Source organism: Palaemon carinicauda, chromosome 7 (assembly GCF_036898095.1).
Source record: "Palaemon carinicauda isolate YSFRI2023 chromosome 7, ASM3689809v2, whole genome shotgun sequence".
Classification (NCBI taxonomy): domain Eukaryota; kingdom Metazoa; phylum Arthropoda; class Malacostraca; order Decapoda; family Palaemonidae; genus Palaemon; species Palaemon carinicauda.
In genome coordinates, this window is record NC_090731.1 from 115,175,050 (window position 1) to 115,190,664 (window position 15,615).

Sequence of the window (15,615 nt, forward strand, 5' to 3'; positions counted from 1 at the left end):
AAGACTACATTCAAAATCAAAGAACCATGATTACGAAATTTTGAAACATGTTAATGAACACAATCACAGTGCCGACAAGAGCAAAGTAGAAGCCAAGGCAGCCATTTAAAAGCTGAATAAAGACACATCAACTTCAAGTCATCCTACTCATTCTTTGGTTGCAGAGTATTTATCATCTTTAGATGACTGCATGTGCTGAGTTACCAAATTTGCAACATTTAAGTAGGAATGTTAGGCATTGGAGACAGGAAACATCTTGTGCCCCAAAAATTCCTTCTGAAAGGACAGGATTTGTAATTCCAATCGAATTTCAAACTCTTAATTCTGGAGAGAAATTCCTCCCGTATGATTCTGGAGTCGAGGATGAGAATCGAATCTTATTATTTTGCACGAATGATGGGATTGAAGATTTAAGAAACTACAAAAACTGGGCTATGGATGGAACGTTTAAAGTGTCCCCTAATATATATTTTCAACTTTTTACAATTCATGCCCAAGTTGAAAAATCTAGTTTTCCACATGCTTTTGCATTCCTTCCCAACAAAAGTGAAGTTACATATGAAAAGCTGTTTAATATAATTAAGAATTTAGTACAACAAGAACCCCACGCGGCTATGAGTGACTTCGAAAAAGCTTCGATAAATGGACTAAATAGTGTTTTTCCACAAACCAACAAAACTGGATGATTTTTCCATTTCTGCCAGGCAAACTATAGAGAGCTTGTGAACCTTGGTTACAAAAATCGATATCACAATGACAGCGGCTTCAGTTTAAAGTTACGATGTTTTTCAGCTTTGGCTCTCCTCCCGTGTCATGATGTCGGTACAGATTTTGAAGAGCTTTCGGAGGATGAAGACATACCTGAAGAATTTTTATCTTATTTTGAATTGACATACATGGGTGTTATTAGAGGAAGGGGTAACAATAGGAGAAGATCGACACCATTATTCCCGATTCCTATGTGGAATGTTCATTATAGAGTAGAGCACTGCATGCCACGAACCAACAATAGCATCGAAGCTTTCAACAATACCTTTTTCCAAAGTATTTCACAATGTCATCCTAATATCTGGAGATGCATTGAATTTTTAAAGATGGAGGAAATTTTAGTGCCTACAAAAATTCTACAATTCGAAAAAGGAGATGAGATTCATTATCAAAAAAAAAATATAAAGATATCAATGATAAACTGGAGAGAAACTGTTGCGCAGTATGATGAAGATCGTAAAATCTAATTTTTTCGATCTGTTGCGTATAACCTACACTCATTTGAAAAAAAAATTTTAGATTTTTTTTCTACAGTTTTATATTTCATAACATTTATATTTTGTTTGATTATATTTAGTGAATTTTATCAATTATATTATGATGTAATGTCTTTTATTTCAAATCAATTTCTTCTTTTGGTAAGCCAATAAATATAAACAAAAGGATAAATAGTAGTTTGGGTAACAATGAACAATTACGAAAGGAGAAATGGTAATTTGGGTAATATTGAACAATTACTATTCCGAAAGCAGAAATGATAGCTTTAAGTAAGATTGAACAATTATAAAAGTTGAAATGATATAATTTTATCAATTATCAATTATAATGACGTGGTGTCTTATTTAAAATCAATAATTTTCTTTTCTTTAAAATCTTATGCCTTCAATTAAAAAAAGTAATAAAATGGGCAATGGCAATCTTCTGCCTGGCAATATTCTGCATGGAAATTTTCCTTACTGGCAATTTTCCGCCTGGAAATTTTTCCACTGGGAATTTTCCTAGCGCCATATATATATATATATATATATATATATATAATATATTATATATATATATATATATATATATATATATATATATATATATATATATTTATATATATATATATATATATATATATATATATATATATATATATACATACATATATATATCTATATATATATATTTGTATATATATATATATATATATATATATATATATATATATATATATATATATATATATATATATATGTGTGTGTGTGTGTGTGTATATATATCTTTGTATAAATATAGATATCTGCAAATAAGATAATTAACTCTTACATTATATATATATATATATATATATATATATATATATATATATATATATATATATATATATATATGTATGTATATATATATATATATATATATATATATATATATATATATATATATATATATATATATATATATATATATTGAACAGTATATCTTTGGATAGATATAAATATCTGCAAAAAAGATAATTAACTCTTATATTAATGTAATAGAATTACAGTGGAACCTCTACACACGAACGTATCTACATCCAAATTTTCCAACATCCGAAGTAAAATTCGAGCAAATTTTTTACTCTACACCCGAATTTTATTTCGACACACGAATTTTATTTCGACACACGAAGTAAACATTACGCCATTGAGCGTCGAGTGCTCAGTTCTCTATTCTTGTGTGTATCGTGTGGTTGTCCTCTGTTTGGTCTGTTATTAACAGTGCTTATTTCCTTCCTTTTCTCACATTTCCTTTTTGATTTTACCTATAATCATGGTGCCTAAGAAGCTAAGTTTCAGTACAGGAAGAAGGCAATTCTCTCATTAGAATTGAAGCAAGAAATTATAGAAAAATATGAGAGCAGTGTGCATGTGAGTGATACTGTATGGCTAAACAATATAGTCGGAATAGGCCTATGATCTCGAGGATCATCAAGCTGAAGGCAGCCATTAAAGCAAATAACCATCGAAGGAGATCACCATTATTACAAGACATCGTAGCAATACCCTGGAAGAGATAGAACGCCTTTTGTTGATAGGGATGAAGGACAAAGAGATTGTTGGCAATGATCATTTGTGAGAAGGGCCAGCGTGATGAACAGAAAGAAAGAAAAAAGTGAAGCAAAGAAAACCATGATAGCATTAACAAGCTCTTTTAAATAAGACTTCTCTCTTTTTCTGTTTCTCTTTAAACATAGCATTAACAAGTTCTTTAAATGAAATATCTCTCTCTCTCTCTCTCTCTCTCTCTCTCTCTCTCCTCTCTCTCTCTCTCTCTCTCTCTCTCTCTCTCTCTCTCTCTCTCTCTCTCGTTCTTCTTCGCTGTTATAGTGTTAGATACGTCTATTATTTTTTTTTCTGAGAGAGAGAGAGATTAAACAAAAATGTGTTTAGAGTACATATGATTTTCAACAGCGTCAACGAGTTGAAAAACAATTAAATGTAACTAAAAAAGTAATAACAGCTAATCTGAATTCCTTTATTAACTAAAAGAAATATTGATACAAACACACTCGTGTGCGTGTGCTCAAACACACACACAGGTGCAAGGATTGCTCCGCAGTAAGAGAGACGGTTGGGGAGGAGGTAGAGATGGTGACTGCGATAAAATACTGTAACTCGTCACTGAAAGGGATGAAAATAAAAAAATCAAAAGAAAAAATATGTAAAAAATATGAAATATAAAAATAAAAAAAAAAAATAAATAGGCTAAGTTAGATTAAAATTTCCGTAGTGTAAGTTACGGTATGTTATCACAGTCACCATCTCTACCTCCTCGCCGATCGTGTCTCCTCGTGCGTGTGTGTGTGTTTGCGCACACGCACACGAGTGTGTTTGTATCAATATTTGTTTTTAGTTAATAAAGGAATTCAGATTCGCTGATTTTGTTTTTTTAGTTACATTTAACTGTCTTTCAACTCGTTAACGCTGTTAAAAATCATATGTACACAACACATTTTTGTTTAATCTCTCATTTTTGTTTAATCTCTCTCTCTCTCTCTCTCTCTCTCTCTCTCTCTCTCTCTCTCTCTCTCTCTCTCTCTCTCTCTCTCTCTCTCTCTCTCTCTCTCAGAAAAAATTAATAGACGTATCTAACACTAACAGTGAAGAAGAACAAGAGAGAGAGAGAGAGAGTATTTATTTAAAGAACATGTTAACACCATGTCTAACTTCTCGCCGATCGTCCATCTCCTCCTGGCGTAGCAAATCCTACACCTGCGTTGGCCTGTCTCTAAGGTAAAGTGGCAATAAAACACATTTTTTATTTATTATATCTTTATAATTATCTTTTTTACATGCTTCTTTCATATTATGCAGTTATGTTATTGTTATGTGTAATTATGTGTAGCCATTTATTAAGGATTTATTATGGGTTTTTAGGCTGAGGAACGAATTAAATGAATTACCATATTTTTTTATGGGAAAATTCGTTTCTACATCCGAAGTTGGTTGTGGAACGAATTAAATTCGTATGTAGAGGTACCACTGTACTTTCATTAAGAGCAGCAAACTGTAATGATTTTGAATACAAATGTTCAGCAAGTATTTGTTTTGGAGGAGATCCTCAGGTTCTGTTACCTATCTTTTCAGTGGATGTTTCTGTAATGTAGACTTTGATGTAGTGAAAGTAAAGCTCGTTGGGACTGCACATAACTTGATTTTTTAAGGCTATCAGCTATTCTCAGTTTGTATTGATCCACATTAAAAGGATCCTTCATATGAAATAAATTATCATTTAACTATATCCATCATCAATGAATAAATTATGAATATAAACCTTCATGGTATGATAGTAGCTGTAAGAATTGAAATCATTCCCGTTATAAGGGTAGAGAAGAAAACTTAAACTTTCTGAGCAAATTGTCATGTTCAATATTTTCTTTACACTTTTATTTCCCTTTGCTGTCCCCTGTGTAGAGAATTTATGCATCATTTTACCTTTCTGAAACTGTACTGAACATCCCACAGCCACACAGCTTACCATAATCCCTGTGAATTATGATAATTCTTCCAAATTACTTTTGAGAATGTTTACTCTGTCGATCACCTGACAGCTACAATATGGTGCCTTTATCTCACATGACTGAATCCGACCAGTCACGTGTGAGCACGGCCAAACTCTCTTTCCACGGCTTTGGATTATGGTAGCCCAATATATGGATCAAGATCTGAAGCTTCTTTGAAGTCTTTATATCCAATTACACACTCAGGGTCTAAGAATTTGTAGTGGAACCATTATATCTTCCCCAAGTATTTCAGTATTATATGAAAGTGGGGAACCACCATTGTCCTTACATCAAGTTTTTGAAACAATGCAAAGTACATTAAAAATAATATTCACTAATTCTTCAACACAAAAAATTCTTCAATGATAGAAAAATATTTATAAATGATCATGAACTGCCATTCCCTAAAAGAGCAAATAGGTTTCTGTTGGAACTTCAGAATGAACCTTATTGAAGCATTTTTTTTTCCTTCACCTTGGATCATAAAGGAAACAAAAATATTCTCCTTTTTTTTGTTTATCAAAGAAATTTAGTTATATTCTGTGTCAACCCAAACAACATACTCAAAGGAAAGGACCTCGTTATACTATATACAGTATACTAATGGTTCTAAATCTTTTACGGGTGCTGGCTGTGCTACAGTCTCCTCAGACAAAATAGGCCAGCTATCACCACCCAGTGAAGCATCAGTATTCACATCTGAACTATCCACAATTTTACTAGCAATTGACATGATTAAATCTATTGAAGATAGGGGCATCATAAGTTTGTCATCTGAAATGATTCAAGAAGTGCTCTAGAAGCTCTAAAAGGTTCCTGCATAAGAACCAATTAGTATTGAAAATTGAAGAGTTTAACAAATTCCATTCGCAAGGGGTAAATGTTAAAATATGTTGGATTTCTGCCCATGTTGTGGTTGTTGGTAATGAAAAGGCCAATGCTGCTGCTAAATAATCAATAGAATTACCATAAAAGAACATTAAAGTACCCATTAAAGATAAATAACCACCATGAAACATTTCATTTTAGCAAAATGGGAAATGATTTGGAATAATGAGTCTCATTACAATAAATTAAAGCAATTGAAACCAATTGTTTCTTCGTGGGAATTATCATACCAGAGGAATAGAAGGATGAAAGTAATTTTAGCAAGATGGCCTATTGATCAAATAAAATTGACCCATGACTTTTTAATGTACATACCTCACGAAACTGTCCCCAACTGCAGTGAGTGTGGTACTATTTTAACCATCCAACATAGGTTTTATAAGTGTAATGTTTTTAAAATTCATAGAGATTTATGTTTTGGTCAGAAAACTTATCTGTTTCTGAATATTTTTGTTTGGAAGAATTTAATGTTTTTTATGAAGCACAAGTTTAGTAGATAAAATTTGAATATATATTTATCATAGGTTTTAATTTCTAACTTATTTTTATGAAGATTTAATATATTGTATACAGTATTCTGAATTTATTTGGGCCAGCTCTGTAGCAATCAAATTTCAGTCATGGGGCTGGTAAATCTCCATTCTTTTAATAACAAAATGGTCCATTCAGTAATGGTTCTGAATGTTCACTTTATTACATAGTTAAGATTCTCTGCTGATAAACCCCTGCATTCCTGGTTGCTATTTTAGACAACTAGATTGTGAGGTAGAAGACCGAGTCAATAGTCTTGATCCTAATATTCCCGCACTCTCTAAAGTAAGCACTCTAAAGCAAACTTGTTTATAATCTGTCGATTGTGTTTCATATTGTATGGTACCTCTTATCTCTTTAATGTGGTTGGTGAAGTTTCAGCTAAAGCTGATTTGTTCCATCACATTTTGGATGGCAGTGCACTTCGTTCAATTATCTCAGCCACTTGCTCAATGTGGGTTATGGTAAAGACTAATGCCTTTTTACCAAAAAGAGTCTTACTAGGAACAAAGCATAAAGAAATAGTAGGACTATTTCCATTCAGTGAGAGAAATATATAAAAAAAGAAATTCCATATCATATGTGTTGAAAAAGACAATTGATAGAAGAGGAAGAAATGCGTATTACTAAAATATACTGCTAGTGTGCTAGTACACTTGAGGTGTGGTTGCCAAAGCTTTGCCTTGCCCCTGGAATTGAAAATGAGCAAATGAGCAGCAGCTCTTGTACCATTTATAAACAAACGTATATCAAATATGTTGGAGAATTCCTACTCTTTACTGGACCTCCACGGTCATTTTATCATGTTCGTTCGAAAACATTCAACATTCACACTGCATATTGCTTGTTTATTGTTTAATTTTCACTATTAAAATACTCACAGGACAAGAATGTCTTCAGTTTACTCATGAAAGCCTTATTATCGTCAATCTTTCGGAAGTCTCGTGGGAGCTTATTTAGGAGTGACAACCTGTTAAGGCCGGTTTGCCTGCCCAAGATGCGCATTTAGACTTGTTATTCTGAACGTTCAGTCTGGCTGACTTGATAAGCTAAAATTCTATGTAAAACAGGATTTGGTATACTCCTTTTCCCCACTGACTTATGATGTCAAGGAATAGGGAATAAATTTTACTTTGAAATGAAAATAACCAAGGCCTTGACGCTTCACCTCTTGCCATTAATTGTTAGTGTCTCTCATTACTTTACTAGAGGCTGTTGTCTATGGAAAGGAAAGAAAATGGGAAATTGAAAAATAATATCTGGTAAATGTTATTAAATTGAGGTTTTGAAGAAGCGATATGAACATTAGTATATATAGAAATAACAGCATTTATTTTTAAAATTCCATTCCTAGTTAAAAAAAAAATCATGTAATAACTGGTCCTCAGCATTCAGGAATTTTATTATTTTTAATATATCTGAAACATGTAAATTACATTTACTATGCTAGATTTAACCTTTTTTGGAGTTACTGTCTTAATTATATTTTTTTTACATATATACAGGATGGCCATTTCTTTAGTTGTATAAGGAAATAAAGGGTCTTATTAAGTCTTATGGTTCTTATTAAGGGTACAGCACATATTTGCTAAATTTTAACACTCCCATGCATGTTTGATATATAATCCCCTGCAAATTTAAGACAGCTATATTATTATAACTGCCAAACTTTAACCTTATTCGCCCCACTCAAACAGCAACAATGGTAGCGAACAAAGACACTAGAGGAAAAGAAAATGGTTGGGATCCAAACAAAACGTTCCTTGCCCAAGCTCTCTCTGTTTTTACATTAAGTCAAAAACACAATTTCCCAGATAGCTCTGGGTAAATAAGTATCAGTTATAAAAACATAAACCTAATCATATCATACATCAAAATTAATAAAAGCAATAAGGAAAATTTAAAGAAAAATATATAACAAAATAAAAGGAATAAAATAGGATGTTTACTCATATCCAACAAACCCCAATTGAAAAAGCAAAATGTTACAAGCTTTAGGTCCTTGGCATTTGAAAAATAAACTAAAAAAGAGAAATGAAAGATTATAGAAATTGAAATAGATTCAGTGCTAACTCAATAAGTAACAGTTAGTTCATGGAACAAGACTTATGTCCAACTGATTAATAAAAAACATTTGCAACAAATTTGAACTTCAGAAGTTCCACTGATTCAACTATTAGATTAGAAAGATCATTCCACAATTTGGGTAAAGCAGGAATAGAACATCTGGAATACTGTGTATTATTGAACCTTATGAAAGGAAGGCATTGTTGTTTAAACTAACTGCATACCTAAAAGCGGAATCTATTTTGAAAAATAAACTAAACATATTTTACTATTGTTTTTATCTTATCTAATCTAGTTGTTGAATTCCTTTTTATCGAGGACTTTTAGTTTTGAGAATCTCAGCAATTTTTATTAACTTTTTTGTGATCAATATTGTAGTTAAATTAAGAAAGTGCTAGTGATGATGGAAATATTTTGTTTGGTTGGGGGCCAGAATACTTAAATATTTACATACATTTCATCTTTAAATTTATCCTAGATTGTTTCTATTTTATCTCTGCGTTGTTATTAAACTTACTGATGCCTTCCATGAAAAATTGTTTTTTCAATACTTAAATATACTAATTATTCTTTTTTTATATATATTTTTATTGTACTATTGCTTTGAACATTTGAAAATTGCTCTCCAAGTTACAGAATCTCAGGTTGTGTAGAAATTTTCCTATAGGCCTAGATATTGATTCTTACACCAAGAGAACATGTCTCTATCAAACCCAACCGTAAAGAAAGGAAAAGGCTAATAGAAAACAAATAAAAAGGGCTGATATATCCAAATAATTGACCCCATCTTATTTTGCCTTATTTTGCTTTATAGGAAATTGTAGTTCCTAATAGGGCATCAGAATTTTTTCAATGATTGCTTTCATTTCTTACTAGTCAGTTGGAACTTATCCTCTCATTCAAGGGTTTTTATAAATGTTTGATATTTTTGTCTATGTTGAAGATGAACTGAACATCTGTGAAAGGATTTGTAAGGTTTATATTTTGGGAGGAGAGAGATTTTTTCATCAATTGCTGCAATCAAGCAGTATCAGCACAGTTCTATATGCTTATCTGCATCATTTACACTAAAAAGTGGTCTTTTCACTTATAAAATTATTCTTTTTTTTATTGTTTCCAAACAAGCTAAAATGTGAGAAATTTGTAGATAAAGTCTTAGACATATGTTGTTTAATTAAAGTACTGTATTAGAAATTTATAGTTCAAGTCAGTACTTAAAGCCTAACAGTATTTGGTTCTAGTAAAGCACCAGAGGGCAGAAGTTCAAATTCTTATTGTCATGAGAATATAGCTAAATTTTCAAATATTTATTTGATAAATGTTGTAAAGCTTTTACCATTTGATATGACTATATAGTACAGTATAGTATATAGATTTTAGGCTATGAAAATTGCCTCAATTATTTTGGTTAAGAGTAATTAGAAATATCACACTGAATATTTAGCCCTTCATATGTCTCCTTGTAATGTCTGTATGTATATTTCACTACTATTGCTTTGTTGTAATAGTTAGACATCAAACCTAGACTAGAGTGAAAAAGGAACACATTCAACCTAAAGTGATTTTGATGATATTAAGAGTGAGGCATAATGGTTAAGAAATGACTTGTGTAAATAAAATGCTAAAATATTATGTACAATATTTGGATTGGCTTTATACAATAGGGTTTGAAGGGCCAATTGGGCAATTGAAATTAATAGAATGAAATATTGATTTTATGAATTTTAATTAACATAGAAGTCTTAGGAATTTGATAATGAGCCCAGAAGGTTTTCTTTTCCAGGACTTATTATTGTATTATCTAGGTGGGTTAGATTTTTAATGTTATAATTCAGTTTCATAATTCTGTATTCTCTACGTAAGAAAAATTTTATCATTAAGCGGAAATGTTTGTATGAATACTTATGTGCCTTAAAGTCGATAGGATTATTGTTTTTATTCTATTTTACTGTACTACGTGTAGTATTTACAGCATTTAGCATTTATATCAGAACTATATTTGTGGTATTTGACACAGAGTAACACAGTGCATCATTCAAATGTATACGTTAACACCTGCAGGTAATTAATGTTTGCATACTTTTGTGAATGCTTTCCCTCTTAAAACTTTGCTTGCAGCTTTTTTATTTGTGTGGAATTGAAGGTCTTTTCTTTGCTATTTGGAGTTGGAAGAGATCTATTGAAACACTCTTAATACCTTAATGATAAAAATAATCTTCTTAAGCCTTATACATTCAGGTTTTTTATTTTCACTACTACTCTTTATGTTTATATGCTTGTATTTCTCCTCATAATTAAAATTGTGCAAATATTTGATAAAATTTTCTTACCTTTTCATGCATTTGTAGAGCAAGTCTTCCAAAGTGAGTACCTGTTATTTGTTCTTTGCTATTGTATATACAGCAAAATCTGTTCATAGATATTAGAAATTCCTTAGAAGTAGTTTTAAAGCCTTACAGAATGTTTAGAATAAATACTTGGGTCAAAAACTATTCTTAGAAAATGCATGTTTTGCATCTTTAATAGATACATACTTCTTATTAAATAAGGTAGTGGTCAAATTCAGTAATGATACTATTAATGTGCAAATAGATTTAGTTACTAGCATAGTTTTTAATGTATAGTAAACTTTTTTTAAAGAATCACATGGAAAATCATTCTTTGTGATGTCATGGATTTTTATTTTTAAGTATGAAAATATCTGATCTGTTGTTCTATGTAAAGTAATTGAGAATGTTTGAAATATTATTATATTACTGTATCTCTAGAAACAAAAGTTAGCACAATTGGCCATCCTCATCAATGGGCTTGCTGTCCATGAGTTATTTATCCGTGGCCAACCATATACGGACCAATTTAGAATGTTTTCCACCAAAGTTTACTTATCAACAATGCCACCCTTAAGGGAAAAGGAAAAAAAATGATAATTTGGTGAAAGAAAAAAAAAAGACAGACTACTATCCATTTTCCTGTAGGTAAAGGAAAACCATTTAAAGAACAAAGAATGTACCATCCAAATATTTTATGCAAAGGAAAAAGAATGTGGCTAGTTATACATATTGTATATCAGCATTTTATTCTATGTTTAAAAAGCTTTCTTTTAAGATAGCGTGTAATTTTGTTATAATCAGAAATATCTTTTAAACTCTAGATTACTTATCTTTTAGACTAAAATAAATGCTTCTGCTAAAAGGAAATGTTCAGACTTAGGATAAACTAAGAATGAGAGTATTTCACAACTTTGACCTCCAAATTATTCTAATTCCTAGAGAATAAATCCCCAGAGTTATATTATTCATCAAACCAGCATGTGGGCTGCTACACACACACACACACACACACACAGACACACACACTCTCTCTCTCTCTCTCTCTCTCTCTCTCTCTCTCTCTCTCTCTCTCTCTCTCTCTCTCTCTCTCTCTCTCTCTCTCTCTCTCTCTCTCTCTCATAATAAATGTGTAATAATTTATTATTAAATGAAAATACCTGGAATTCATGTGCTATTCATTCAAAGAGAGTTAAGCTTTTCAAATATTTGGAATGAAATACAAATTTTTGCCATATTGTATGTATTGTATATAATAAATAAGTGAGCAAACAGCATCTTCTCTCATCTAATGTCATTTTGATTATTTTTTTTAATTAGCCAAAGCCTTGACTGGATGTATTAAGTGCATGTTGGATTTCTTTAATTTGATGGTATAGTGCTAAATTTCTTCTCTTAATTGCAAAGCCTACATTTTATGAAAAATCCAAAATTCTAACACTGAAAGTGGATCCATATTCAAAAGGGTTTCCGTGCATATGACTTGCATGTTCCATACTCATTCATTATACCATATGTAGTCACTTTGTTTTACAGGTATTTGGAATAGAATCATAACCTTGGTTACTTTCAAGTCATATAACAAGCTTTTGAAAGAGAAGGTCCTTTAAGGACTCTGCTTTTCATCCTGGTATTTTCCTTTTTTGTTGAAACATCTTTCCAGTTCATTGAATGTTCTTCAATTGAATGCTCCCAAAAAGGTCCTTACACTGAAGACAGCTTCATTAGTATTCTTAGAATGACCTAGATTCCCCGATAGACGAGGGAATGACATACTTTCTCAAGCCATAATCCATAGAGGATTGTAAAATTTTTGGCCCGTCCACTGTGCCTGGTTTCATAACTAAGACAGACCAGTTGGTAGCTTTATCTTGCACCTACACTTGCCTCTTTAGCTAGAGATGAAGGAATGCATCCTTCTTTTCCTTTTAAGGATTTATCTTTGAGGAACCAAATTATTTAGAAAGATTGAGAATGGAATTGATTGTTTTTATCTATTGCCACTCAAAATAGAAGTGTCCAAAATTAAGAACATTATTTGTTGCGGATGCTCATAGAAAGCAGGTTACATATTTTACAGATAGAAATGCATACACAAGTTACGACTTGACCACTTTAACATTTTGAAATGTGTCAAGAGCACAATTCAATCTGCTTCTGAGTCATAAATATTTTACCAAGTATTGTTTTTGGGGTTAACATGGCTTTGCGATAAAAAGGAGTGAAACTCGAATAAAACCAGTATCCAGCCAAAGCTATCATCAGTAAAATATAAAAATTTTTACATTTATATTTTTGTGTACTGGTAGAAGCAAGGCAATCAAAGTTATCTTAATCTTAAAATTAACTATGTTGACTACAGGACAAATAATCATAAAAATAAATTCATGTTGAATACAGTACAAATACTCTTAAAACTTTGTCCCTCGTAGAGTGAAATAATAAGAAAAATTATTATTTATTATGGCATTACAAATATCCTAACCCAGAAGCACTAATAGTAAATGAAGGTACTGTATACAGTAATCACAAGGCCATTGCGGGTGCTAAGTTCTAGACTCCCTTGCTATAGCTTGAAATCCACGAAGGGTATACCGAAATGTACGGTATATTTTTTTTCCCAATATTTTTATTCATAAATTTAAGCTATTATCAACTCTTCCAACACTTATAAACTTGTAATACATTCTTAAATACTTTTTGAGATAAAACTTACTTTACTTAAGACACATCCTTATATATACATAAAAGATAAATTGTAAGTCGGAACACTCACCTGTGAAGGTATGTAACTTGATTACGGAGATAACGGTTATGGTTAATTAGCTTTGCAATTTTGAAATATGTAGATGATGATGATTAAGTAAATGTACTACGCATCAGGGAAGAACTTGACTGCCTTTTTTAAAACACCATTTCAGCAGGCACTTCCTCCAGCAAAGTAACTTCTCTTTCCACGGATGAAATATTACCTGTCATATTTTTTTTGAGGGGGGCGCCTCAAAAATTTCTGACGCAGCCTTTTCTTCTGCAAAAGAATGTTCTCAATAAACTTCTGTAGCTCCATTAATTGAATTTCTAAGCTGCAATGCATGAATCACCCAAGGGTCCCAATCTTTTGCAATTGTCTGAAGTTCTTTGGCTATTTTTGCTGTCTTGATCTTTATGCTTGTCTTCTTTGTCTTCAGCTACTGACTTAGTCATCTCCCTCAGATCTTCATCTGTTAACAGATCTGAATGGGCCTCAACCTCAGTTATCTCCTTTACATCGTTGGTAGTCATATCTGTGAAACCCTCTCCTTGGAGCAATTTCACCAGCCTCACTGCCTCATCTACTGCTGAGTGGTGGATTGCATCAGGAGAGAACTTATAGTTTTTGAGACAAATCTGGGTACAATTTCTGCCAGCAAGCATTGAGTGTTTTTTTATTCCTCTCCTTTGTGGCCTGGTTATTTTGGAAACAGGTTGCCATGATATACCAAAGCCAGTACCCCTTCTGCAAGAAGTTATCATTTGCATCGATAGACTCGACCGGATGTTACAGGGAGTTTCGCATATAAAGTACTACCTTGAAAGCAGTGGCAACTTGTGTATAGGCATTGTGGAACAGCAGCACCCCCTATTTTTATTTGATATTGATATTCAATATAATTTTTTCTTGAATTCTTTCTTTATACTTGTACAATAAATAATCCTTAAGCTTATTGTCAGTAGCCATCCTTTAGTTTATAAAAAAATGTAATAGAATCTTTGTATGGAACTGCATTTCACAGTTCTAGCTGGGTGGTGTTTGGCTGTTTAGTGCATGCGCACAGGAAGCTGCACTCAAGGCTGAGATACAGGCTGAGAGGAAGGGAGAGCACTGTCGCTCCCACAGTGCTAACCTTGGCATGTCAGTAAAAGGTTTTCTTTTACTCCACGGGTGTTGTACCCTGCACCATATTCTTGAGTGTAATAAAATGTAGAAGTCAATAATTATGCTACATCCAGCTATTATATTTTAAGTTTTTTTATTTCTTTTACAATTTTTTAGGGTTATCTTGGCAATTTCCATGACTGCAATGGTGCAGAATGCTGCTTTTCAAAATTGAGAACAATCAGTGTCAAACTTTGTTTGACACTTATAAGGGAAAAGGGGGATGGGAGTGAAGTTTGTGGTCAGTAGAGATGGGTTCATGCAATATAAAGAACGTGCAAATATCATGACATTAAAATTTAATGTGAAGCTGCTAATAGTGAAGAGAGAGCAGCAAGTGAGCAGCAAGTGGACATCTTAATGTGTTGGCTGTGATAATTAAGGAGGAAAGTGACCATGCGGAACAAGTTTTTAATATGGATGAAACAGGTTTGTTTTGGAAGTTTCCAGCACTTTCAGTTTCTTCAGACTCACCTGCCCCAATTTCCAGCACCTGCAGGTTCTCCTGACTCACCTCTCCCAATATCTCCAGCAAGCACCTTCTGCAGGTCCTCCAGACTCACTTGTCCTATTGTCTCCCACACCTTCAGCAGATTTTTCTGACTCTCAAGTTCCTCATTCTAAGTTGGCCAAAGCACCAGTCAACCATTAAGATACTACCCCTAGAGAGTTATTGTGTCCTTTGTCTGGCCAGATTGTACTACATTGCACCCCTCTCTAGTTACAGCTCATTTTTCCTTTGCCTACACATACATCAAATAATCAGGTCTATTCTTTGCAATTTTTTTTCTTTCCTCATACTCCTGACAACACGCATGATAACTGAAAAATTCTTCTTCACGCAAGGTGTTAAATGTGCACTGTGTTGTTCAGTAGCTGCTTTTCATTTGGTGAGGGTAGGGGTGCTCTTTAGCTGTGATAAGCAGCTCTTCTAGGAGAGGGACACTCCAAAATCCAACCATTGTTCTCTAGACTTGGAGGTTCTCTTGCTTGATGATATACTCAGGTACATTATTCTATGTTTCCTTATTTCCTTTCCTCAATGGGCTATTATCCCTGTCGGAGCCCAGCGGTTTATAGCATCTTGTTTT

At 32.5% G+C, this 15,615-nt stretch overlaps 1 protein-coding gene across 3 annotated transcripts in view; it reads left to right on the forward strand.

Annotated features, from left to right (window-relative positions):
• LOC137643987 (probable phosphorylase b kinase regulatory subunit beta) overlaps positions 1–15,615 on the forward strand; it is a 647,361-nt gene that overhangs the window by 323,935 nt on the left and 307,811 nt on the right. For 2 of the 3 annotated variants that reach the window (XM_068376819.1, XM_068376818.1), the window contains exon 12: positions 10,630–10,644. The exons of the other annotated variant lie outside the window; for it this stretch is intronic. In XM_068376819.1, the coding sequence (XP_068232920.1) occupies positions 10,630–10,644 (15 nt within the window). The remainder of the gene's footprint in view (positions 1–10,629; positions 10,645–15,615) is intronic. 3 annotated transcript variants of the gene reach the window in all.